General features: G+C 39.7%; 1 protein-coding gene across 9 annotated transcripts in view; it reads left to right on the top strand.

Annotated features, from left to right (window-relative positions):
* The window catches only part of ASXL2 (ASXL transcriptional regulator 2), a 139,074-nt gene extending 114,234 nt beyond the window's left edge, over positions 1 to 24,840 (top strand). For all 9 annotated transcript variants that reach the window (XM_068936651.1, XM_068936649.1, XM_068936650.1 and 6 more), the window contains 4 exons: positions 4,935 to 5,031; positions 8,601 to 8,706; positions 10,400 to 11,114; positions 13,291 to 24,840. In XM_068936651.1, the coding sequence (XP_068792752.1) occupies positions 4,935 to 5,031; positions 8,601 to 8,706; positions 10,400 to 11,114; positions 13,291 to 15,708 (3,336 nt within the window). In that variant the 3' untranslated portion in view covers positions 15,709 to 24,840. The remainder of the gene's footprint in view (positions 1 to 4,934; positions 5,032 to 8,600; positions 8,707 to 10,399; positions 11,115 to 13,290) is intronic.
* The last annotated feature ends 1,645 nt before the right edge of the window (positions 24,841 to 26,485 follow it).

Here is a 26,485-nt window from a genome sequence, read left to right as displayed (position 1 = left end):
TGAAGGTATCAAGCATGCAACCTAAGTCTGCTTTGGATGCAGTTTGCTTTGTGGATTATCTGTTTAAGTCCTTGTTGTGTGCTAAAAGAGGATTTAAAAAAATAGAAAAGTTTTCAGTGAGGAGGAATGGGTTCCTTTGTTCTGGGAGTGGCACAGAAGAATCTGTGAAGGTTTTCACTGAACTCTTCATTTAACCAGTTAGAGATAACTGGAACAATTAACATTAATGACAAAGGGGCAGGAACTCAGCCTTTGGTACTGAAAGAACAGCTGAGGGACTCTATTGATAAGAGTTATTTTCAAGTCAGCTGGATCCGAATTCCATCCTAAGGGATACACAAAAGAACTGGCTGAAGCAGGCTTTACGCTATAGCAGTTTTCTTTGACAGCTTGTGGAAGACGATACTGAGAGACGAGAAAAAAACAAATGTTGCCTTACATGTAAAAGGAAAGAAAAATAGTGAGTTCACAAAGTATGTTCAATCTGTTTGTTTATATACCAGAATATTTGTAGATAAAACAATCTATTTGTAAAATAATTTTAAAAGAAATAAACAATATCTAACGTGGATTTTTTTTTAATTGTATCATATCCATCTAATTGTTTAATCAGTATGTTAATCAGTAGGCCTTGGGGAGAAGATAGAACAGTAAATGTCATGTTTTGATTTTTGTAAGGCTTTTGACACTGCTTCACATAATCAAGCTAGGGAAACATGGCCTAGGTGAAGCTACTAGAAGGTGAACGCAAAGGAGCTTTGAAAACCCATCCAGAGTAGTTATTAATGATTCACTGTCAAAACTGAACAGTGCAATAAGTGGGGTTCCTCAAAGGTCTGTCCTGAGAATGAAGGATGTTTTAATAAAAGCTGAGGTAGAGAGTAGAGCGAGCACATGCTTGTTATACTTGCCAGTGATGGAAGCTGAGAGGGCGGGAAAGAACTGTGGATAACATGACTGAATTCAAAATGATCTTGATAGGTTGGTTACGGAGTAGGTTTTTCCAAACAGGAGTTTGGGAGCCCAGTAGATCACAAGCTGGATATAAGCAAACTGTGGTGGTGGTCTGTGAGCATCATAGTAGGATGTACGAATACAAGCACACACTGTAAAACACAGGAAGCTAGCTTCCCGTTGTATTTAACATTGGTAAAGCATCAGCTGAAGTACTTTATCAGTACTGTCCTCTAAAAAAGATGTGTATCAATTGGAAAGAATGTAGAGGAAAGCAACGAGAATGGTCCAATATCTGTAAGTCATAACAATACAGGAAGATGGGGAAAGCCTGGAGATGTTTAGCTGAAAGAGAAGACAATCAAGGAGAACTTGTCTTCTGGGGTGGTAAAGGCCACTGCAAAAAGAAAGGAAATAATCTGATCTTTTTGCTCATAGCAGATAGGACAGGATGTAATGGATTTAAAATGCAGCCATTAAAAATCAGATTAGAAACTAAAGGAAATGTTTTGAATCCGAACTGACTGGATCTTGTTTCTGCTCAAATGTAGGCCCTCTCTCATTGGAGGTAGTTACAAACACATTAGACAAATATATGCCAGATACCATATGTGAGTGATACTGCTTTGGGAAATGGAGTGGACTGGATGAGCTCTCAGGGTTCAGTCCAGCTTTTTTTTCTATGATTCTGAGATGAGTGAGAAGACTGTAAAAGGGGAGACTACTGTAAAGTGGACAGAAAAAGACCATGATTTAATAGGTCCATAGGTATGTGGAAGAAGTACGCAGAAACAAAGTGTTATTTTATATGTATGTTATTGTAGTTCCTAAAGACCAGAGACTTTAGTCCTCCAAACCTCAAAACAGAAGTTTTGGTAGGTGTGTGGGTTGGAATGGGCCCAAATAATTAAACTGAATCTGTGTTGGTGAAGTGATAACGAAGAAAAGAAGAGCAAATGTTTATTTCTTGAGCTTCTATAGTGACCTGGTATATCCACACACATCCTCAAGTAGCTCAGCTCTCAGCGACATGCCACAACGTATGTAAGTCGGGTAGTGGTACCAGGTTGGTGCAGTGAGGATTTTCCAGTGAATGATGTAGCCTGCAGCTTTGATCTCTGTCATGAGTGAACATTAGAAAAGGCCAGGCTGTATAAGAGACAGTAAGAGACACAGAAGGTCGAAGGAGCAGCACAGAGATGTCAAGTTTGAGATCTGTACATTTGGAAATTAAGCTAGAGTCTATAGATAGAACTGAGTCTTTTATCACTGTACGACTTCAAGTCATGTTTGATCAATGATATGATAAGCAAACAAATGTTTTTAAAGGAGACCAGGATGGAATTTCTATATTCTGCAGTGTACTTGCTTTTGTTTACTGTAGTGTTTTCCTTTAGTACAATAAATAATACAAAGAACTACTCTCATCCTTTTGTTCTTCATCAAAAAGCCAGACTAACTCATCTCTTCAAGTGAAGAGCACTGACCACATTTTAGCTTGGATCCTGCCTTGCTAAAATAAGTCTTTGGGGAGCAAAAGAAGGATACCTCTTTCCTGTTCACATGTTGCCTCTTCAGCATTCCTACCCATACTGGCCTGGAAGCTTCAGAATAAAATGGAATTCTAAACTGTGCTTTCACTTAACTGTATTGGGTGCCTACAGATTTAGATGCCTTAAGGTATGTGCCTAGAGCCATTTGAAATGTCCTTTGGTATCAAGTCTGGCTTCAAGATAATCACTCCATAAAAAATCTTCTCTATGTCCTATATCAGATCTATGAGTTCTTGAAGATACTTTACTTTGTGATGTCTAAATTAGTACTACAGGCCTATGTTTACACACCTTAGTCACTCCCCAGGAGTCTACATCTTAGCTAGTTTCTCTAGGCTTCTTTTCTAGTAAGAGGAAATCTAGCTCCTATATTCAATAGCATGTGACCAAATATCGGTGTCTAGTTCAGGATGAGATAACTGAGCCCTGACCTCCATTTGCTTCGTTTACTAGATCACTGTGAGCTGTTAAGGGAGCCTAGTTTAGATGTAGACACTTACAGTGCAGACATTGAGGTTTAGTAAAATTATATCCATCCTAGAAGTTGTGCTGCTCTTTGACTCTTGCAGCATGTTAAGAATGCATGTGGGTCTGGCAGCTCTGCACCATGGTCTGCTTTACAGAGGACACTGCTAAACAGATACTGTTCTTTTGGAGTTTGGAGGAGTTGTAACATTTTATATTGTCTCATAAATTCTAATCTTCAATCAGTGTTCATCAGGGACTTGTTAGGCCTAAGCTGATCCAATAAGTATTCAAAGGAATTGTTTTATAAGTCCTGTGGCCTTTGTAATAATTAGGTATGTAGCAAAATATGAATTGATGGAGTTTGCAGCTGGAGTTTACTGGCAAGAAGCTCAAGAGCAGACGGCAAGACATTTCTTTCTTGGCTTCTAAGTTTAATTGTCCTTGAATTAAATTAGAATTTGACTGAGAACAAATTTTGACTAGCTAAACAATACTGCTTGGCTCCTGAAATGACAAGTTTATATTTCAAGGTAGTAAAATTCACTGTAGAGCAGCCCACCACATCAGATGGTGATGTGTTCCTTAAGGAATGTCAAAGCCTTTGCTGTAGTAAACAGAAGAGGTGAAAGCGTAGGATATGCCAAATGCAAAAGGTTGCATATCTGTTCTGTTTTGCTTGGCAGTGACTCAGTCTGAGCTCTTAGAGATGATGCTTCTGTAGAACAGAAAGACAGATACTGCTGTGGGCACTCTGTGAGACCGGACCCAGCGAGCCCTGCAGTAGTTGCCTCTCTTCCAATGTAAGGTACTGGCAACACCAAATGTGTAGGAAAGGATAGTCTTACGAATTCTGTTGCCTATAGTTGATCAATATAGATTTGGACTAGAAAATAAATCTCTACTTTTATAAATCCCTACAATGGCTACACAGCAGCTCCTCACTTAAAATCTCTTAACTCAGTCTTCCCTGTACAAGCGTCTGTTATGTCACTTCCATTGTTTTAAATGCACACAAATGCTGCCTCAGTAAAAGCAGTGTTTCTCTTCACCAATTCCTGCATTGTGGAAAGTTGCTGCACAGATCTCCCAGCATAATCAGATATAGCCTGCACTTGGACAGCTGGATTTTGTTTGTTTATTCTGATTTATTATTCATGCAAGAAATGGAAGCAGAACTGTTTTTCTGACTTACTGAACAGTTTGTGGGGTTTTTGTGTTTCTAGTAGAGAATTCCATGTTTACTTCTGTGGGATGAAGAGCAAAAGGAAACATAGGTCACATATAATTTCTTACTCGTCATGATTTTGCACAATGTTATGTTCCAGTCTTGGCCTCATGTTTTCTTCATTAATGTCCTACACTATAGTATGCATGTCCTAATTGGTTAATCATTATTATGAATACTTGAATGGATTTTGAGCTTCATTTTTCCCCGTTTTTCCTGAAACATCCATGGTTATGGTTATAAACATTTAAAAGTTACTTTTTAAATGATTCCTTTTATGTCCCTTGATTTTCCTTCATGTACCTTTTTCTGTTCCCCAGAAGAGCGCAGGGCTGTTGCTTTGGATAAAAGCTCAATGATATCTTGCATTCATTTTGCAGGGCAAAAGGCATCTGCAGAAGCTTTTCAGAGGCCATGCTATTCCATTTCCTTGTGCTTCTCCTTGCCACCTGCACGACCTGTTGCTCATGTATGTTTGCGCAGCAGCAGGACTATAGAGGATTTGGGCTTAAGTGGAGATGAGGAAAATTTACCAGAATCTTCTGGGACCCAGATTTGGCTAAGCACAGCCTTCAGAAGGCTGCTAATTTTCTTCTACATGAGTTAAGGACAGATTCTGGAGAGATTTGTAGCAATTTTGGGACGCGTGCTCTGTTTTCAGATCCCATGTGATAACGTGTGACACATTTGCCTTTACAGTTAATTCATATTAGTTGCTCTGTCATGTGTTCCAGGTCGGGGCAGATGGTTTGATGAAGCTGAGTGGCTCAGCGCTCAACAACGAGTTCTTCACTTCAGCTGCCCAAGGCTGGAAGGAGAGGTTGTCAGAAGGTAAATCTTCCCCTGACAAAGTAGTACAACGATAGAAACTGAAATACTGGCGTGACTAGCTTTACTGGAGTTTACTAGGTGAAGACCGCTGTACTCAGTATGGCCTGTGAGAGAAAACGTGAGTCTAGAACTATGTAGACTGAAGGGCAGAGAATAGGCTGCAGTGAGGAATTATCTTTGAACTTAACTCATGGCAAAATGACCAAATCTCTGGACAAAATGAGAAAAGAAATAAAAATGCTTTAAAATGCTGGTGAAATGACAGTAGGGATATGTTATTCTCAAGTTGTGGTAGCTAAATATAGCCCACTACTAAACTTAATAGAGTAAGGTAAATTATATTCCCAGAGTAATAGTCATCGTCATCAGCCAAGTCATCTAGCCACACAGTTGCTTCTGGCAGTCCTTTGAGCCGAGCCATAATTTTTTTATATAAGTTAAAGACAGCCATTTATTAAGCTGCAGGACTGCTGCAACTGTCTTGAACTTAGAGATGCTTAAGTCTGCGATTTGATTAAATATATAATCATTCATTCATTACGGGGCCCTTTCCTCTCCAGATTCCAACCATTCAGCCTGGCACCAGGGCTTCCGATAAAGACTAGCACCAATCACGACATGACATGAAAGTGGATCTATTTCTGTATGGATCACTCTTTATTTTCTGGATTCTGGTGTGTCTGTGCCAGTAAATTGAATGGCACCAACACACAGGCAAGGCATTAGATGAAAAGAATTCCTCAGTGAGGATTTCTTGGGATCCCCTTATTTGAAGGGAGAAGATTGCTGAGAAACAAAACTAAGCACCGATAAAAGTATCCAATTTCTATGAATCTTTTTAAAGGATCTTTGGTAGCTTCATTACTGGAAAAGATCTAATTCTAATAACTAGTTCCTCCCGTAATAAAGAGCACAAGAGAACTGCTGTGAGAACTAGGTAAACCTTTGGGAATGAATTACATTTGAGGCTGAAGGTCACATTTCCATCATGAAAGATCTACAGTTGTGGCAAAAAAAAAAAAAAAAGCTTTCCCATTTTCTAATGATCAAATCTTAAAATATTAACATATGGTCTTACAATCCGCAATAGATGTATATGTGAAATGTGCACTTCAGATGTCTTGCAGTTTTTTTGTTTCCCACCTACCTATGACTGAGTAGCATCAGTTGCCAAGAATATTTTCTGTCATTTGTGCCTGGCAAGAAGTTTTTGGTGTTTTTGCATGCAAGCCTCACCACAGCCATCCGTGACTGCCATTTCAAGGTGATGTATTGCTATGCTCTTTGCTTAGGCAACATCTTCAGATCCTCCAGAAAATGGCAATTATATTGTGCGTGTGTACATCTAACATACGTTCGTGTACATATTCATATTTATTTAATAAGCACTATTTGACATAAAGAACATATTAGCTCTGGCTCCTATTTATGTTAACCTGATCAGAAATCATGCATTCTGACTTCCACAGTCCTTGATTAGTTAGCCCCCAGCTATCTTGGGATGTGTTGTCTCTTCCAGTATAATATCATGCCATTTATGATCCTCTGAGCCTTCTTATTTAAGAGCTCTGTAGCATAAGGGAAGGTTTGACTGTTAGTTGAGAGTTCCTGGCTCAGCAGTGTTGGACCCTCATGTGGCTAGGGCAAGCCTGGAGTTTGTGACTTTAATCATGTATAACATACCTCAGGAGTTTCCAAGGCTTTGTAAAGAAAGGAAGGTTGGTTTAGCAAAAGAGAATCATGCTGGGGGGAGAGACTGTTTAGGTGTGGCAAGGTCTTTGGGCAGCCTGTTTTTCTAAAAATTGCAAAAATTTTGGGATAGTGACAGCTGGAGAATTAAACCCTGTGTGAACTGTTTCACAGGTCACAGGATCACAGCTGACACTGGGTTTGAACACAAGATCTACATTGTGGCAAGCCGTTTGGAAGTTGAGGATATGAAATGAAGAAGCATCTTTATTATTGATGCTAAATTTAGAAAGGCAATTTCCCGTACTGGAATTTGTTAAGGTTAATCAGGAGATGGCAAATCCTTTGGTAGCTGATTTGTTTAAGGAAGTTTTGATTTTTTTCATCCCCTGGAACGTTACTGCTTTCTCAGTAGTGCCAGTGCAGTGTTGTGCATGACCACATTCTGAAGAACTCTGCAGCTGGTTTGGTTTATCTTCTCTCTTGGAAGTTTGTGGATGTTACTGGAAGGCCTTCTCCTTTCCTTTCCTTTCCTTATTCCTTTCTCCCATTAGAGGACACCACCCCCTCACTTGTGCTCATGCACCCAAGAGTTGCTTTGCTGTAAGCAAAGGGAGGTCTATAAGTGATATCCTTCCGTCCTAAACAAGCAACTGTGGCTGAGGAGGACTTCTTAACTGACCCTTATGTCAAAAGTTATAATGTTGAATATCACAGCAGAGGCTTAACATTTCTTAACAGTTGCAAAGGTGATCCTGGGATGGCTGGAAGAAAGTAAAGCCTTGGTTTTACATACCATGTCTAAGATAGTTATATCAGCTACTCGAATTACAGAACAAGGCCTTTGTATTACCGTGATGCAAAATTCCTTCAAGACTGAAGTGCAGTTTGGAGAAAAGTGATGTAAACACATTTTAGTCAAAGCTCCTTGTAACTAAGTTGGTCAGCTGTTTTGCTCATGTTTTGTCTAAGATCTCCATGCAAAGCTGATAACGTACCAAGAAGTATAAGCTTCACAGAATACTTATAACCATTTGTATGATATGCAATAATCATAGATTGTGAGACTGGAAAAGATTCCCAGAATGCATGTTAAGCTGTCTGGGAAGAATCCATTCTTCCCTGGATGGAAGTTAACGCACAAGACTTGAAATTTGGGAATTGCTTTGATGAGTGGAATTTCCAACTTTCTAGATAATCTTTCTTGGGGAAGCATTCAGGAGTCAAAAGTACTGCTGTAAACTCTTAGCTCTCATTCTTCTGACCAATTCACATCTTGAGGATCTTTGGAAAGAAAATTCTGCGTTCCCAGTTCCCAGTTGTTAAGTTTAGGCTGGGATTATGTTTGTTTTGCTTTATCATAACCTTCTGTATCCACTTGTTCAAATGTGAGCATTATTTCATGCTTGGCTGAAGTAAACCTTTGTTTCAATACCACCCTCAGGGTTACCTTGCGTTAGCAGCAAGCCCAAATGAAGTTATACTTGAGGAATGTTGAGTTTTTAGAGGCAAATTCAAATAAAGTGATATATGCTGGCATTCACTGGGAGTTTATGTCCTGATCATTTTATGAGGATTCAAGGGCTGGAAAAAGGTACCTGCCAACCTCCGGGGCCAGAGTGAGAGCTGATACTGACAGGGAAAGCAGTTCTGACTGTCAGGCATAAGCGGTTGCATATCTACTGCAAGGAGTAGGCAGCAGAGAAACACCTTGCAGCTCAGGACAAATGCTGAAGTATCATGGCTAGGGCTGTAACAGCCTGTGAAAGGGATTCTGTGTGATATCATCCTTTAATCGGCAAGTGAGAAGGCTCCTGCGGTTGTCCTAATTCATCTTACCCATAGCTTTTCTTGCAGATATCCTTTATTGCATTTTACAGGTGAGTTTACACCAGAAATGCAGCTAAGAATACGTCAAGAGATAGAAAAGGAAAAGAAGGTGGAGCTGTGGAAGGAACATTTTTTTGAGAGTTACTATGGTCAGAGGTAAGACATTCAGCTGTGTCCCCGCCTCCCCTTATTGCCTGTCCAGGAGTATCAGTTCCTAAATGTTGGCTTGTTCTCCTCTAATAAACATTACTTTTCATCAGTGCTGTAACAAGGTCCAGTTTCATCTAGCTGTCACAGAACTGAGAGAGTATCTTCTGAGTGATCTAGGTCACAACCGATGTGTTTGCTAACATAGGATTTCTAACGCTTTAACTTTGATTTGAGGATGTGATTTGGGCTTTACACCTTTAACCTTTCCCACTCCTCACTGACATTTTGAGAAGCTCCTCTCTTATGGTTATTTAGTGTAATTCCAGGCATCTGGATGATCTGGATCTGGATATAAGGTATTTGAGTGTACTTTAATTTTCAGTAAGTCACCTGCTATATAGAATCTGGTGTATTTCCCACTGTCTTGAACGGGACACCTACGTGGTTCGACTCCTAAGTCTGTATTTCACTGTATTTCTTTCTGCTTCAGGATTTTCCTATCCTTTTGGAGTGTGGAGAAGATCTTAGGTTTCTGAGTGAATAATTTTACACTAAGAAACTTAAAAAAGAACAGATGCATATAAACAGCTAATCAAGAATTTCTCCCTCCTGCATCTTTACAGTTAGCTTTTATACTTGTCATTGGACTATCAGCCAGGCTTCCTCCCATTCATCTATGATGTTTTAACCCTCTACGGTGTTTGGCTTATTCTAAACCCTATTTTTAGCACTCCATGGTCTGATAGTTTGGGGCTTCGTGGCTGAGTAGGAGGCTGGTATGTATGCACTTAACCATGACACATTACAATACTGAGTAAAGGAATACACATACTTATCACTTACATACACGTACACACATACACTGGTTAGTATCACACATACTAACCAGTTTGAGAATGCAAGTGATCTTGCAAGTGGTATTAGCACAGAGCTTTACTCGTTTAACTTACTCAATTCCCCCAGTGTTGAAAACCAGAATATAAGTAATTATGGCCACCTGTGGTGGCAGATGAAAACGTGACAGCCTTATTCGTCAAGCTTTAGGTGCCTCCAAGGGACAGCAGGACAGCATGGACATGTCTTGCAGAATGGCAATACTAGAGAGAACTGAAGGGCTAAGCTCTGATGTTCTCAGAGATGAAAGCTATTTTACCACATGAAACACCTCTGTCAAGACCAGCTTTTGAAAGAAATAATGGTTCTGAAACTATTGCATGAGAAAGTGTTGAAAATCAAGTTCATAAGAGCTTGTTGGGTAGATATCAATCACATAGCAGTCTTTATCAGACTGGCTTCACCAGACTTTATGGGTTCATATTTGGGCAAAAAAACAGATCGGATATTTAATTAAGAGGGATGAATGAATTTAATCCCGTATCAGATGACTCTGGGAGTTAGATTCCCAGTTTGTTCATTTTTTCCACAAATGAAGAGGGTTGAACAATACAGTGAAATACTCCCAGGTTTTTGATGATGCAGGAAGGCATACGTTACATGTATTTCATGTAGTTGGTTTTAAACTTAGCTATTAAGTTCTCTTTCACTTGGAAGTACTAGCAGGACTAGAGGTTTTCAAAGACTGTGGTATAAAGTTAGGGGTGTGTGTCATATTTCTTTAGGGCATGATATGTAGAGAATTATAAGGATAGTACGCTTTTTTCAAAAATGTTTTATGAAATAATTCCCTTTTTCTTTTTAGTTCTGGACTAAGCCCTGAAGAGTCCAAGCGACTGACAACAAACACCAGCCCTGCTGAGACAGAGACTGGAAATTCAGCAGCTGAACAGCCAAAATGCATGCCAGCCATTCTGGCACCATTCAAAGAGAAGATTACTTCTCCATTAGAGTCTAAAGCACAAGCAGTCCAGGAAGCACCAGCAATGAAAAAAGGAGGAGAGGAAAGAAGAGAGGACACGCAGCCAAAAATAGCCAAATCTGCAGAGGCCTCAGTTTCCTCAGATGGTGGTGCAGTGAAGCCTAACGACCATTCCTCCACACCTTTGAAAGGTAGTGGAGAATCCATTCAAGAGAAACCACAAACTGCCATTAGTCAAAAGCCAGAAGAAGAGAAAAAGCATGCTGCATCAAAGGAAATATTAGTAAAAGAGACTATGAGTACCTCAGCTTTGGCCCCAAGTAAACCAAAGAGCCCTGAAGCAGGTGAAGTAGTAGCAAGCGTGACTAGTCAAGTGACTACTCCAGAAATACCGGAGAAGAAGTCCCCTATAAATGAAGAAATGGAAGTCAGTGTTGAAGGCCATAAGAGGAAGTCAGAGAATCGGGAAGAAGCTCTAATCACTCCTGAAAAAAAGCCACGCGTCATGGAGAACTGTCAGTACCAGCAGTCATTTCGGACCCAGCCGCAGTCCTTTCCTGCAGCTGGGACCCAGGTGCCACGTGTTCCCCCACTCAAGGTAAAGAGAACTGAAAACAAATCCACAGATTGGCTTTATACTGGTCAGTTCAGCTGGGAGCTCTCACAAAAATGCTATCTGTGTATGTCAATTTTGTTACCTGCTTATTATAATGATGAAAGTACATGATCAAAAAATGTGAAAGCTTAGCTGTTTGCTAAGGAGAATCTGCTGGCTGGCTAATGAAGTTCAGTGAAGTCTCTCTCGTACTCATGCATCTGTTAAAAGACATGTTAGCCAGAAGCTTTGACAATTGTGCGAAAGCCCAAGAATGTGTATAATAGGCAGTACTGTAGATCAGAACGAATGGGCACTGAAGAGAGCTGAGGAGGAATTGCAAGACTATAATAACAAAGGAAGTTGCAGCCCAAGAGTGCACAGAACTTTGTAGATGTGTGAATATGACCAGCACTACAATAATAGGCCGAGAAAGAATGGTATCAGCAGCTTCCCGTATTGTATCAAGCCAAGAAACTAAATTAAACCTATGATTAAAACAAGACCATCTAGAAATAATATAGTTACCATTTCTGCCAGCTGCATGCAGTGTGCTGTCAGACTAAGTAGCAGGGAAAGACTGTTTTAGGGAACATCTCAATTCCAAAAGTCCTTTAGCTGCTGGGATTCAGCAAGAATCTACATATAAAAGGAAACAGACAATAAATCACCACTAGAATAGGGAAAATGGAAGCATGAAAGAAAAGTTTCCAGCTTGGAGAATGCTGTTCTCTTGCAATTGAGATCCGGCTCATGGGATTACCCACCGGCTTCTAAACCTCCGGGAAATACCCAGTTAGCAAATAAAAAACAACCTCTTTTCAAATGTTGGATACTCTTTTACTCAAAGTGGCTACAAGATTGCATATGTACAGATAATTCTGATTCTTTCTTCAGTGATGTTATACTGAACAGGAGCTATTAAATGGATGAATCAGCACAACATTATTTTTTACAGTCACATCTGCATGAATACGCACGTTTGATTTCTGTGGAATAGAGTCTATGCTTTTTCTACCTAAAATTTCCTCTATTTAAAATTTAACTCCCTGGTTTTGAGCCTTGAGCATAAGTTGTAAATAGAAAACTGCTTAGTTACTCTATTACTGTATCTTCTCGGACTTCTGATCTCATATTAAGATTCTTTTCTACTAGGCAGTGTACAAACAAAATTTAAAAAGTGGTTCATTATTTAAATTATGTTCACTGCTAAGTATGGCACAAAAGTAAGAAAGCACAAACAAAATTTGTTAATGACACAAAATTGGGGGAAAATTGTCGATAAAAGATAACTGGAATATCACACAGGAAGAATGGTTGACCTTCCAGTGTGATGTAATAAACATGGGAGTTAATTTAATAATACAGAGTGCATTTAAAGGTGATCAGAAATAATTTCCTCTAAAAGGTAAAAGATATGTCATTCCTCAAAAAAGGAAGATGTGGCGAACTGGTTAATCAGAAGACAACTGAGAGTCAGCCAGGTATCGCAGATAAATGAAAACAAACGCAACCCTAAAATATACTCACTTAAATCTCTACAGTGGAGACAGAAAAGCATTATTACTGGGTATACTGTTCTAATCACATTCAGTAAAGAAGGAACCTACATAAAGTGAACTGGAATGATGAGGGGAGTGGCGAGCTTATTTTAGAGGAAGGAACTGAAAGACTGGCTGCGTATCCTAAAGACATAAGGCAGAGACAGAATATTATTCCTTTGTATAAAGACATTGAAAAGTGTGGATATGCAGGGATAGAAGAGCAATTGAAAATAAAACAGAATGCTGACACAAACCTTTAAATGTATGTAAGTTGCATATAAACACATTCAGCTTTGAAACTTAGAATAAGGGATGATGGGTGTCGAGTTCTGAGCACTACGCACCTTAGAGTGCATAGGAGTTTTCTGACGGAGCTTGTAAACTTATGAATAATGGCATATGATGTACTCAGCTGGGACTGCAAGGGATGAGCTTCCAGTCTGAGTTACTGAGACTGAAATAGATTTAACATAGGTGTACCAGGCATCGAAAGATCATACGTGTCCTTTTTTGTATTTAACTTCGGTAAGAACTAAGGGATTTCCCTAAGACGACAATTCTAAATGCTTTGGTTTAAGTGCATGCGTTGAGTGTTCCCTATGTCTCAATTGTACTTTCCTCCTGCTTTGTTTTAGATTCCTGTTTCCAGAATCTCCCCAATGCCATTTCCTGCGGGCCAGGTCTCTCCCAGGGCACGTTTTCCAACCTCAATTACCAGTCCTGGAAGAACGGGGGCCAGAACTTTGGCAGACATCAAGGCGAAAGCCCAGCAAGCCAAGGCTCAGAGGGCAGCAGCTGCCGCTGCCGCGGCAGCCGCCGCTGCCGCTGCCTCTGCGGGGGGAGCTGTCCCAGGGCCGGGACCAGGAGGTGGTGGGGGCCCACCCGGCGGTGGAGGAGAGAAGAGTAACACAGCAGCAAGTGGAATCAGTGAAACTGGAATTCGAGGAAATGCACTGGAACTGGCAGGAACTGGAAGCGGGGGAAGTTCGAGAAGGTTTCTTCCCCATTGTACAGGTACCCATACCCAAATGGAGACCCAGGCCACGGACCAGACACCACCTCACAGTCTTTCTAGAGCACAACTACAGCAAACTTCCACATTACAATCCAGAACTCCAGCCAGCAATACAGGCACCAACTCCTCATCATCAGCGGTATCAGCATTAGACAAAATTAACAGAATAAAACAGAGCCCCCCAAATAAGACTGTAAATCAGGTTTCAGGCTCCCCATATGCTGTTAGCAATGACAGACAAGAGAAAGCACCTTCTGCTCCAGCAGGTCCAAACCAGGCCTGTGGGGCATCTGCTGTCAGGGATGGAACAATCTGTGTCACTGTGTCCACAGCAGATACCAACACAAATGTAACTAAGGTAGCACCTACAGCCTTAGGAGGGACCAGTTTAGATGTTTCTAAAAGCAAATCTCCTTCCCCTCTGACATCTTCACTAGCATCCATAAGCTCAGAAGCCCAGGCTGGTGGTGTGGTAACATCTGTTGTATGTATTCCATCCTCTAATACTTTGCCAGTAATATCTAGCCTTAAAACTCATGTAACTTCAAGTGCAAGTGGGGCCCTTCCCAAAACAAGCTCCAGTATTCCTGCTAACAACCCTTTGGTTACCCAGCTTCTTCAAGGGAAGGATGTCCCCCTGGAACAAATCCTGCCTAAGCCTCTCACCAAAGTAGAAATGAAAACTGTCCCATTAGCTTCCAATGAAGAAAAAAGAGCGGCATTGTCCAGCACTACAAGCATAGCAGGGAATGGTACTGGAGCTGAAGGTGGTGACAGACAGTCAAATTTACCCACGCAACCGCTTGGAAAGATCTTTTGCCAGAACAGGCCCCTGCCTAATGTTCCAAGGACATTTCAGCTCCTCTCAGGAAAGGATCCCAGCGTTGACCAGCACCAGTGCCAAGAGGCACTTAGTAAAACAACCCAAGAGCAGATCCTTCAGACTCTTATCAAGAGGGTCCAGAGGCAGAATTTGTTCCCAGTCCTTCAGCCTTCACAACTGAACCTTACTCACTCAGGTTTCCAGTTAGAAAACAGTTCCACCAGCCAGAGATTTATGCTGGGTTTCATGGGTAGAAGGACATCCAAGCCTGCTATGTCTGGTCATTATCTGCTCAACATTTCCACGTACGGTCGTGGTTCAGAGAGTTTGAGGCGAGGCTTCTCCCTGAACCCTGAAAACCGCTTGTGTCTGAACAGTCCTGCTGATGCTCCAAAAACAGAATTTGGGGACTGTGAGGAGACCCCTGGCAATGGCAGTAGCAGTGATGAAGGAGATGCAGACGATGAGAGCACTGGTGACGAACATGAACATACCAGTGTAAAAGAGGAACCCCTGACTACCCAGGTTTCTGATCAGTGTGAAAAAGAACAGGTGTCACATGGCATAAATTCTTCAGATTATAGCATCCTTGCTAAAAAGAGCGTCAAAGCAGAAGCAGTCATGTCTCAGCAAGCAGCAGTCAACAAGGAGACTGTTCAGACATTTGATGGAACTACCTTAGCAAGAGATTTTATTCAAGCAGCTCAAGAGCAAATGGCACACGCAATGAGGGGGAAAATGCATAGCAGTCCTGAGCTTTTCGGTTCTTCTGTACCGTCATCAGACTCTGCTCAGCACCAGTCTCCACAGCATTCTCATTTGCATCCTCCAAAGCTGTGTGGCAATGCTGCCGCACAGCTCATTGGTCCCAGTTATAGTGGCACAATAAATGTCTCCACATCTCCAGATGTGAACCAAGGGTCTCTTATGACTGGGCTGTCCGAATGCAATCAGTTGTCTAGTAGCATGGGGAATGTCATGTCCTTTTCTGTGACTGTAACCACCATTCCCACCAGCCAAGCTATGAACTCTGGTAGCCACAGTCAGACCATCCCGGTTCAAGCCTTTGCTGAAGACAACAGCATGGAGGATTCCCCTTCCAAATGTTACTGCAGGTTGAAAGCCATGATCATGTGCAAGGGTTGTGGTGCCTTCTGCCATGACGACTGCATTGGCCCCTCTAAGCTCTGTGTCTCCTGCCTTGTTGTGCGGTAACTGAGACATGAAATGGGGAAGAAGATGGCTTTTCTCTTTGCTTTTGAAAGTACAGTGGGAAGAAACAGGAAATTTACTGCCTTGCACAAGAGACACGTTACTGAATCAGGAATACAGAGTAGAGTTCTTCTTTCATTAAAGAAAGAGCACCTTGTACAGTGAGTCTAAATTGAGCTCAACTACGTGAATTGTGACAAGAGTTTGCACTTAAGGAATTATGTAAATATGTCACATTATTTTGTTTAAGAATATTTTTTCAGTCTTTTAGGAGATAGTGTTTGACTTGTACTGCAGTTTCATTAACCCCAGCCTGCTATCCAGCATGTTTGCTGAGCTCTGCTCTAGATGGGGGAATGAACCCCCAGCAAAACTGTGGCCTGTTGGTTTTCTCTTGGCAAAGAGAAGAACTGGATAATCAAGAAACTAAACATTTGTACTGACTGATCACAGAGCACTGAAACAGGAGCCCCAGAATGGGCTTACTTCTGTTGCTCTCATTTTTAATTCAAATTTTTCAGAAGTGGAAGGCTTTAATGTTATACCAGCCTTTCAAATAACTGCCCATCAGTTGTGGCCTGACTCTTTCTGGAAGGCATACTGGGTTGTGCAATATTGGCTGGTGTTTCTGATTTGCATATCCTCTCCTCTTCAAGCAGTCAGTTGCAGTAACATTGTTTTAAGGAAGGTAGTATCTTGACTTGCTACTGGTAAATACTGAAAAAGGCAACTGTACTAACCATAGGATTCAAGAATTTAAATGACTAAAACAACTCAGTAAGTGTGATTATCAGTAATTCCAGGAACCATTTAAAGCAGAGATCACTAATATGTGCTGAACTGCATTTCATTTCAGGACCTTCAGAATTCAGTAGAAACCTGCTTTATTATGCATTTCAAGTGAGCTGGAAAGTGCCATTCCCACGGTTACCAACCATCAATTGTTACAGTACATTATAGAATTGAAGTGCACTAAACGTCACCCTCTGTCATACTGTTTTCCAGGAAGCTTGCTGTGGCTCATTAAATCTCCACAATAGTCAGACTTCTCTGATTCTATAGAAGATTTTTTTTATTTAGCTAAGTATAGGGCAAGGAAAACAAATACCGTGTTAGGCCTCATCGTTAGCCCTCAGTGGATGTCTCTTTGTGTTTTAAAACACAAAAATTTGTGTTTTAAAATACCAAATGTGTTTTAAAATACCAAATCCTTTGGCTTGACTCCAGAATTGCATGAGTTGGAACGGTAAGTCAGGACTGGGGAAGACTGGCAGAGGTATGTTGCGTTTGGGGACTGGAGTAATGGGGTATATTATCCTGGGAAATATGCTCTAGAGGACCCTGCTTGAGCAGGGAGGTTGGACTAGATGATCTCCAGAGGTCCCTTCCAACCTCAACCATTCTGTGATTCTGTGAAATGGCCAGTCCCTTACATAAACATGAGACATAGCTAGTGATATTCATTCTTCACGTTCAGGAGTGTCAATGTTCACAAATTCATTCACTTTGATCAATCAAAATTAAAACCGTTACAAAATGGTACTTTATCATCATTAACAAGAATTTATGATAGGCTGGCTAAAAAAACATAGACCAAACTGCATTTTGATGTATTGCAACATGTCCACACCATATCAAGGATTTATATGTTATTTCTCTTCCAAAACAAAGAACATCAGGTTCAATAATCACATCCAGTTCCATACTGTCACTGTTGGGGTTGGAGGGAGGACAATACTGGATCATGGTCAGGTAAAAATCTTATATATCTTTTTGATGGAAAAGCACTGAATTCACTTTTAATCCAAAGGCCTTTTTAAGATGAAGCAATATTAACGAAGTCAATATGACAAACTGTATTATTAGCTGGGGTCCTAAGTTTTTTTTCTTCTTTCCATTTGACTATACTACTGCTTTCCCCCTTTTCCCTCCCTCTCATATGAGAAGAGAACCTGGCATGCTATTGTTAAAGATCAGAAATACTGCCTGTGAAACACAGTGTGTTTTTCCAAGGAGTGGGTGGTGATTTATTTGTTAATGATAAAAAGAGTTTGCAGACTTAATCACTTCTTAATAAAAAATGTTCCTTCCCTGTCGGCAGTGCATGGTATCCTCCAATCCAGGATTATTATGTGTGAATTAATAAGACCTGCAGTATATTGTTGTCTTAGTTTTGCTCATCTTAAATTTATTGGGGAGCAAGTGACTCCTGCTTTCGAATTATGCATAGCTGCTTAGCTATCCAGTGGTGAAAAGAATGTAGTTATTATAAACTGTCAATTTTTTAAAACTCTACCACTTAAATCTTAAAAAAAAAAAAAAAAAAACAGAAAAATTACTCCCAATATTTCTGTCATACTAAATATGCGTTGTTAGTGGTTGTTGCCCAGAAAACACACCACATCTGGGTGTGTTCCAGCTGCCATCATCATGCATGTATGTGCAGGGACAAAAGCCAGCAAAGACAGGTTAGCTTCTACTGTTGCAATCATGAACCCTCTGTAAAAAGGATAATCTTGTTTTCTGGGTTGACTTGTCCATAAGAATAATACTGATTTGGACAGTAACCTCTTACTGCCTGCTTCCCTCTTCTGTAAGACATGAATTTCTGCAATTTTTTTTTTTTTTTTAATTCCAGGAGACACTGATGTGGTTTCAGGTTGTGTACCTTAGGAAGTGAAGAACTGATGGCAGGATGTTTCCTTTTTCAGTTCCCTTATTAGCTCAAGCCTTGTCTACGTAGAAGAGTTACAGCATTGTAATCCTAATTCAGACATATTCATTCCCGTATAAGACAATTAATCTACTTTAAAGATTGTTTCTCATTACAAACTAAACCAACAAAGTCACTCTTGCATCAAATTCAAATAAGAGCAAAGAGATTTTACTGACATAATTAGACCAAATCTGTTCACACCTTGACTTTTATCCATGTAATTTTTCTATGCTGACAAAGCTGCCTAAGAAAAGGAAAGAGAAGATGATGAAGAAGTAGCACACTGTGATCTGTGATCCTAGTGTTTGAGCTCTTAAATTTGTTGTCAAATTTAAATTTATAAATGAAAAAAACTGTAAGTTTGTTTAAATTTGCTGTCACTTTAAAAGACTGTTTCATTACTCTTCTCAGCATTTTCTAAAATAGTCAGAGGCCCTAGCTACGATTCCTACTTGTTATTTCCTTTAAATTTTACAAGTGTCCCCTGAAGTATATGGGTTTAGTTTTCTCTGCCACATATCCTCTCTGTGAGTCTACTTTGGAAATACAAGAAGCTGCTGTTTCATGCGTAGTACTGCAGGAACTTACATCTGCTTTGTAGTTACCAGCCCAGCAAGAAGAGAACTAGATCTAAGATCTATCAAGTTTGGATATATAGCGACCACTAAAATTTCAGTAGGATCCCAGACTTGTTATTGGACAGCATGGCCATCTTATATAATGACTTGGAAGTTTACAACTCTGTTCAGTGCCTTAGTTATATTTTAATGGATCAGCACTTTTATTCTATTCCTTTTTAAGACAAAAAAAATCTTTTAACTGCACGTCTCTGATTTTATCGTATGCAATGAGCGCCTAGGTGGAACTTGATGGAACAATATCCATAGGTTTGCAAGAGGGCATTAAATAGTTAGGAAACCATAAGAAATAACAGGGATCTGTGTAATAATCACTTAATATAAGTACAAGTCTACATAGAACCTTGATACTTTTGCATGTTTTTCTAGTAGTGTTTATTGAATAACAGATTTTATAAGGGGAAAATGCTGCTGCCTGTGTAGGAGTATTCTCTAAGTAGTATTAGCCTGCCTGCCTTACTGTTGAGGCTCCTCTCTTCAGTTTCCACTCCTCCCATCATCTGACCTTCCTACTGTTCCTTCCAGCAAGGTAATAAACCTGCTTTCACACTGGATTTATAATTAAAAGGGATGTTGTGACATAGTTTAAAACATTAGACTTTGATGCCCCAGGTATATAACAGCACTTTATGGTAAATGCTCTCATAACAAATAAAATGCTGAGATAAAACATTTTACAAAGCCTACTGTCAAACCATGTTTGTGGCAGTAACAGCCACTTGAGTAAGAAAAGATACCCAGATTTAAATATTCCCTTTTGGGTCACAATCCAAACCCTGCAGCATGAGAGAACTGGAAATATAAACTGATTATGCAAAAAAAAAGGATTATGCAAAAAAAGGGGGGAAAAAATCGCATGCAAGTTGCTGCAGTGGAGCAATGAATGCAGTTCTGGAAAGGAGTTTAAGGTTTTGAGATACAGATTAGTAACACAGGGAAGGAAATTTGTTTGAAACTTTTATGTCCCTTCTTAAATCAAAAGGAAAGGCCAATACTCTTTACAGTTACCCTTGTCAAGAGTTGTAGCTTTTCTATGGCAGTAAGCAATAGCTGATGGGGAAGCAAGTTCCTAGTCAAATCAGTAATTGCCAGGAGGTATCCTCACGGGTCTTTACTTCTTACAGGTGTCATTTACACTGCCACAGAGGCAGTAAAGAATATCATGGGGCCAGCTCTTGCCATCACATGAACACAGCTGTAGATACTGTAGTTGAAACGAGAGTCTGGCTTCATTCCTCCAGGGAGGCTGCAGTCTGACAAGTGATTTAAACCAGATGAATGTGGGCTCCCAGCACAAGGATTAGTGCCAGCCCTGGCCATGATTTTGCTGGTAAGTTTTCAGTGCTGTGCAGCCACACAAGTGCTAAAGTGGTGTGGCAGTCAGTGGAAGCACGTGGCCAACAGTAGGGCTGGAAGCAGAACCTACCACCTTTCTGGTGGTAGGCCGCACTTGTAGCATCTTAAAGCAATGCAACTTGGAAGCAGGAAATGTAGATATGTTTCAGGGAAGTCGCTCAAAGGGCTGCAGTCTTTCTTTGTTAGAACTGTCTCTCCAGGGATGCTTAAAGTCCTGGGAAATCTTTTTGAGTTTTACTTGGGATTCTTTTGCTTAGGCTCAGTTCTTTAAAAGCCACCTCTGGCCTTCAGAACCTGGCTTTGCTAAGGGACTGTATTTGTTGCAAGAGTTAAGAGAGAATTGTGCTCAGCTCTCAACAGTCATACGCTAAGTGGATTGGCACTAGTTTGAACTTCCAAAATTGAAGCCCACTTCTGAAAATGCAGTGGTTACAGTGGAGGCAGAAGGACAAAAGATGGCATGTACAACCGTGAATTAACTTCACTGTGATTAGCATGGCTTTTAATTGTTACAGGAGGGAAGACAACCATTCCTAGGATATTAGTGCTTCTGGCACCATGCACCTTTGCAAAGCATCCTCAGCTAATCTGATATATGCAGAATTAACATGGTGGGAGAGGTGTCTTACAGACTTTGAGTCTGTTTGCAACTGGTGTCTTACAGGGAGAACAGCTCAAGACTTTGCTACAATAATGATATCCAGAATTTTCTTTGTTGCCTATTTTTTTTAATGCTATACACTTGATATAGTGGAAGATCAATTTTAAGAGCTTACAGTAATATATTTTAAGTAATATATATTTTAGTATCTATAAAAAAATTGACAAAGGATGATTTATGGACTAGATAACAGGGTATTGGGAGTATGCAGTTTCTCATCAAAGCCAAGAATAGTTTTACTGGCAGGAGAACTGAAAAGATTCTGTTTTTTCCATTAATGCAATAAAAATGAGAATTCTTAAAAAAAAAAAAAATCCAATATTGTTTACTAAGTGCTTTTCTTGTTTTGACAACAGGCCTGTAAACACAATTTAGAAGATACTAAAACTTTGTCTGTCTATTGCCTTTTTAAAAGGGACTTAAATTGGAATAGAGGGTATGTACAGAAAAATCAAGTTGACACCATTTTAAAAGTTGTATTTTTACACAAATAATATAGAAGATCATATTTTACATAAGAATTTTAAGTATTTGAAATATGTATATATATACTGTATGTACATCATATATTCTTTATTTTACATTTTCAGTGTATTAAAAAGTATTTGAGCTGGTTGGATTTGAGTATGTAATAATGTTAAAAGAAAAAAAGAAGAGGGAAAAAAAGAGAGCGAGAGGGGATACGAGTACTGCACCACTGCAGTAGCTGCTGATCAGCAGATTAGAGTAGTAGAGAAACCAGAAGTTCAGTCGTGAATGATTTTTAGAATAGTTTAACAGTTTGAGGTAGAGCATACAGAACATTTTTCAATCCTGTGTCCTGTTTGTGTTTCCTTCCGTTAATGCTCTTTTTTTTTTTTTTTTTTTTTGCCTCATAACCACCCAGAATAGTTAATCTATGGTGAGAAGACAAGAAGTTGAGGTGGATCTTTTATAGAAGCAATGCTACCTTTATAGCCAAAGAGTCATACATACTGGTACTGAAGCTACTCAACCAAAACACAATCAGAAACTACTCAGTTTTTTTTGTGTCACTGGAATTTTAATAAATATTGCTGATAGCTTGATTTCTTGTGTGAGCATCCTATGGTGCTTATGAGGAACGCAAACAGTATACCAAAAGTCCAGTGATTTCAAGGAAACACTGTCAAGCAGATGTTTTGCTTTGTAGGAATTTAGGTCAAAATCTCACAGGAGAGGACGATACATCTTTGCAGCTATTAGAAATGGACTGACTTCTCATCAGCTGTACTTGAATGGGCTCCCTAGAGATTCTCCTAAGAGGAAGCTCCAGTCAACCTGTTAAGGCTGCTGGTCTTATTCCCAACAGCAGTCCTATTTCCAGGAGGCAGGAGCACAAATTTATGGAGGCAGAACATCTTTGCCAAGCATTGTTGCTTTAATTCCTACCAGTTGCAATGGAATATTAGTTTTGGCCATAATTTTATGTTTTCAGAAATGTCAGCTAGATGAGAAATTATAAAGGCTGCAAACTTCAGGAACGATTATCCAGTACATACTGCAAAGAGCAGCTGCAGAGCACACTAGTCAACAAAAGGGTCCAAATCATGAGGTTGTTGTACTTTTACCTCTCCCTGAAATTGGTAAGAGCTAAGGTTGCTAAATACCTTTTAGGATTAAGTTGAAATACACAACACGTGTTGAAAACGACTGCATCCGTGCCCTTGCCTCCTGAAATTACTTCATGGAATTACCTGTTTATTGCCGTATGTAGCAGGTTAATACTGCTTGTTCTATAAATAGCTATTTCTGAAAGACTGTATTAGATTTGCAGCCCCTTTAATTGCTGGCCCCGGTCCTACCTATATAGCAAGAATACAAATCTCTGCACTACGAGAGGTCTGAGTAGTAGTATCCAGGTGGGAAAGAGGCCCTTTGTCAGCTCCTCATCTGGAGCCATAATTAGTGATCAATGAGAGAAGCCTGGAAATGGCTCCACAATGCATGAGGCACAGTGTACTTGCCTCATCCCTATTTTTTTATTAATTATGTCAGTTTTGGCTTAGGTGAAGCTCAAATTACATTTACACTATCCTACTAGTCCTGCAAGCAATTGCAGGAGTCCTATATATAAATTGGAGGTGTCTACAACAACTCTCTGTTACTGGGACTTATGGGGAAGGAAGCTGAATGTGGGGAAAAAAAGAAGAGGCATTAACAAGTCAGGCTTTAAAAATAAAAATCTGAAAAGTGAAAAAGCACACAACTGGTATTTTTATACCACTTCAATTACTATTAGAATCTCTTGGAAAACAAAACAAAACAAAACAAAACATGGCACCCAAATATTTTGTTAAAACTTGCTATCTGCACATTGAGTGGGGCTTTCACTCTAAACAGTTGCACTATAAAGGAGGTCCCATGGTTTGGGTAAATATATATATGCATAGAGTGTATATGTGTGGGGGGGGGGGGCTGTGCAGATGTGTGTGCATTTATACATATATATATGTACACTCACAGAGCTATATTTTAGCCAAGTGTACATAATAAGACCAGCTTCGTCCCAGTCTTCTGGTAACATTAAACCTTGGAAAGTTACCATAGACCTGAGATGGAATTACAGCTCTTATGTTTGTTTTCATATTTAACATATATGGGTTAGAAAAAAATATATACTAGTAATGTGTTTTGATCTGCTGCACTTTTTAAGAAGACATTCCTAAATCCCCTGGTACTGCTGCATCTCCCATCCCCTCCTATCCCAATTTCAAATTTAAAGCTAATTGGTCTCCCATATCTTTTGGTTAGACTTCTCAGAGGCTGCATTACAGATTTTATATTGGAAAAGCTGTGCCAGGAGTTTAACGTTTGGGGGTTAGGCCTCCAAAGACAGTCACAGCTGAATTCCAGGGTCAACATCAGGAATGTGAACTAATAGGCAACACAGTCAGCAAGTTGATTCTGAGGGAAAAGGCTTGTAAATGAACATGGTGGAGCTACTGCAGCTTGGTATATGACTGGCTGTCAGCTGAGATATTTTTAACTGTGTGCATGCTCTTAGCCTACCTGAAGCTGAGAGGTGATAGGCATTATCTTAAACCTCAGCGACAGAGGTTTCAGTTACAATTTTTTTTCTTATCTTGTATCCAGAGGCATACCAAGGATATGCCCACAAACAGCTGACTTAGCTGAAAGGTGGTAGCGCCTTCCGTTGCCATAAATCTGTGCAATCGTAAGCCCATACCGTACCACAGCCCCTTTGCAAGTTAACAGTCAAATAAGAAATGTGGCAAGGTTTGTACCAGGAAAATAAACAATTATAGTTCAGCATGCTTCTTTAGAATGAAGTAACATAATTTCTAAGCATTTAAAAAGTGCATGGGCCAGTTCCAGCAAATGAGAAATCAAATCAGGGACAAATGTGGTTCATTGTGCTGCAGCTATGCATATTGGCAAGGGTTGTTTTGTAAACAAGTTCTCACTTGTTTTGCTGTATAAGATTCCACCTTAGCTTCTCACCAGCATTAAGAGGGATCTGAGGAGTGCTAAAAACAGCCTGTTTCTAACCTGTTTAAGATCTGTGTGCCCTTAAGAGATAGCACTTTGAAAAGCAAAAGCTTGCCCTGTGGCTTGTCTTACTGCAGATTCTGTTCCTCTTCCCCCACTTATTTTCGTCATGTAAAACTACCTGCTTTATAAATGAATGTAAAATACAGTAGTTCTTCAGCACATGGACAAATGTGTATTTTATCTTAATGTTTCATTTTATGTTAAATAAAAAGCATATGATTTTACGGTCATTAGTACTGCTAATGATTTTTCAGTGATTATCTTTTGTCTTTCAAGGGACCCAGATAAACAAGCGTAAAATATGTTTTTCTAGGTTGAGAAACTGTGGGATATCTGAAAAGTCTTTTCCACACATTTCACAGGGAAACCATTGCTTTAATAGTAAGCCTTAATAAACACTTTGCAGTACCCTCAAGCCTTGCTTCTTGAGGTACCAAAATGTTTAAGGGGCCTTTATGCATTGTAAATATGGGATAAACTCATCAACAGGTCAGCAAAATGAGCCACTGACCTAATGAATGCTTTACAGCTGTCCTCTCCAAGTCATACCCTTGCCTCACTGGATGACCTTTAAGCTTGACAGAAGGTACTCTCTCTATTGTGCAACCATCAGATCTTCTCCCTTCCCAGTGTTTGTGACATAACCACTTCAGTTTCTTAAAATACATCTCCATTCAGCAGTTATACTTTTTTAGATAACTGTGCCCATTAAATAGTAAGTGTAGAGCTGATTTGGCTGTCTACTGTATGATATGCAACACAGGATACACACATTCCTGTATGTGATTGATTGCTGATTCATTTCTTCACAAAACCATGACAACAAATGATAAGACTGTTGCAAACTTGGTTTTGTAGGTAATGAAGATGTAGATCTGGTTATAGAAAGAAGCTTGCATCGAGTGATTGCAATTTGATTTCTCTTAAATAGGAGGATACAGAGAAACAGATCTGTAACTAAGGTCCTTGATTTACATAAGTAAACTTTGAATATGCTAACAGCCTAGACGGTAAAATCAGTTGGACTGAGGAGCCCAAGAATGCATAGGAAGCCTGGGATTTCTTTTCACTAAATATATTTAAAGTATCAATAATCTAAATTTCAAGTATAGCGAGAAAGGTAATGTGAAGGGGCTTGAAACCTACTTGCCTGAATTATCACCTCAAGAGTGTGAAGAGTTAAAAAAATGGAGAAGGAAAAAAAAAAAAATCAAAAAGAAATCTGTGTCTTGCCGTTGCAGACAAGTAAGAATGCGGGAGTTGGATTTTGCAACTGTTTGTTAGCCAACAAAAAAAAAAACACTCAAGAAATTCTACCATCTTATCTAAACAGAGATAATAAAAAGAGGAAAAGGTAGTGATTAAGGATGGTCTACAGGCATGGCCCCAAAATAAAAGTTATGATCTTTCTCTATTTCCACTAAGGATGACAAGAGAACTGACACAAAACACTGTAGGTCAGGTACCATGTATTTTAGATCTGTTTATCAAGTGAACTGTGGAAGCCTATGAAGCCTAGGTCTATCTATAGTTAAGACTAAGAGAAAGTGACATCGTTCATTGGGACGGTTCTAGAAGTTTTGACGGAAAGACTAACTGCAGATGTGCTGATAAATGGGCTAGAAAGCAACATAAATTCACCAAAGGTATATGCAGACTGATTCAGTATATTTTATTGATAAATTGTTTTCTGGTCAGATGAAATAAGGTGTATCTTCAGTAATACAAATGATATGAGAAATTGGTAAGTAGGAAATTGTTAATAGACCTCGAGAAAATGAAGTAATTATAAAATAAGGAACTGGTTTAAAGGGGCTTACTATGGCTAGTCCTAAAAGTAGGAAATCAGTTTAGATGGAGATTCTGAAATGCCTC

The sequence above is a fragment of the Struthio camelus genome, chromosome 3 (genome assembly GCF_040807025.1).
Source record: "Struthio camelus isolate bStrCam1 chromosome 3, bStrCam1.hap1, whole genome shotgun sequence".
NCBI classification, from domain to species: Eukaryota; Metazoa; Chordata; class Aves; order Struthioniformes; family Struthionidae; genus Struthio; species Struthio camelus.
Note: the sequence above shows the minus strand (reverse complement) of the source record. Positions and strands in the feature narration are given on the sequence as shown.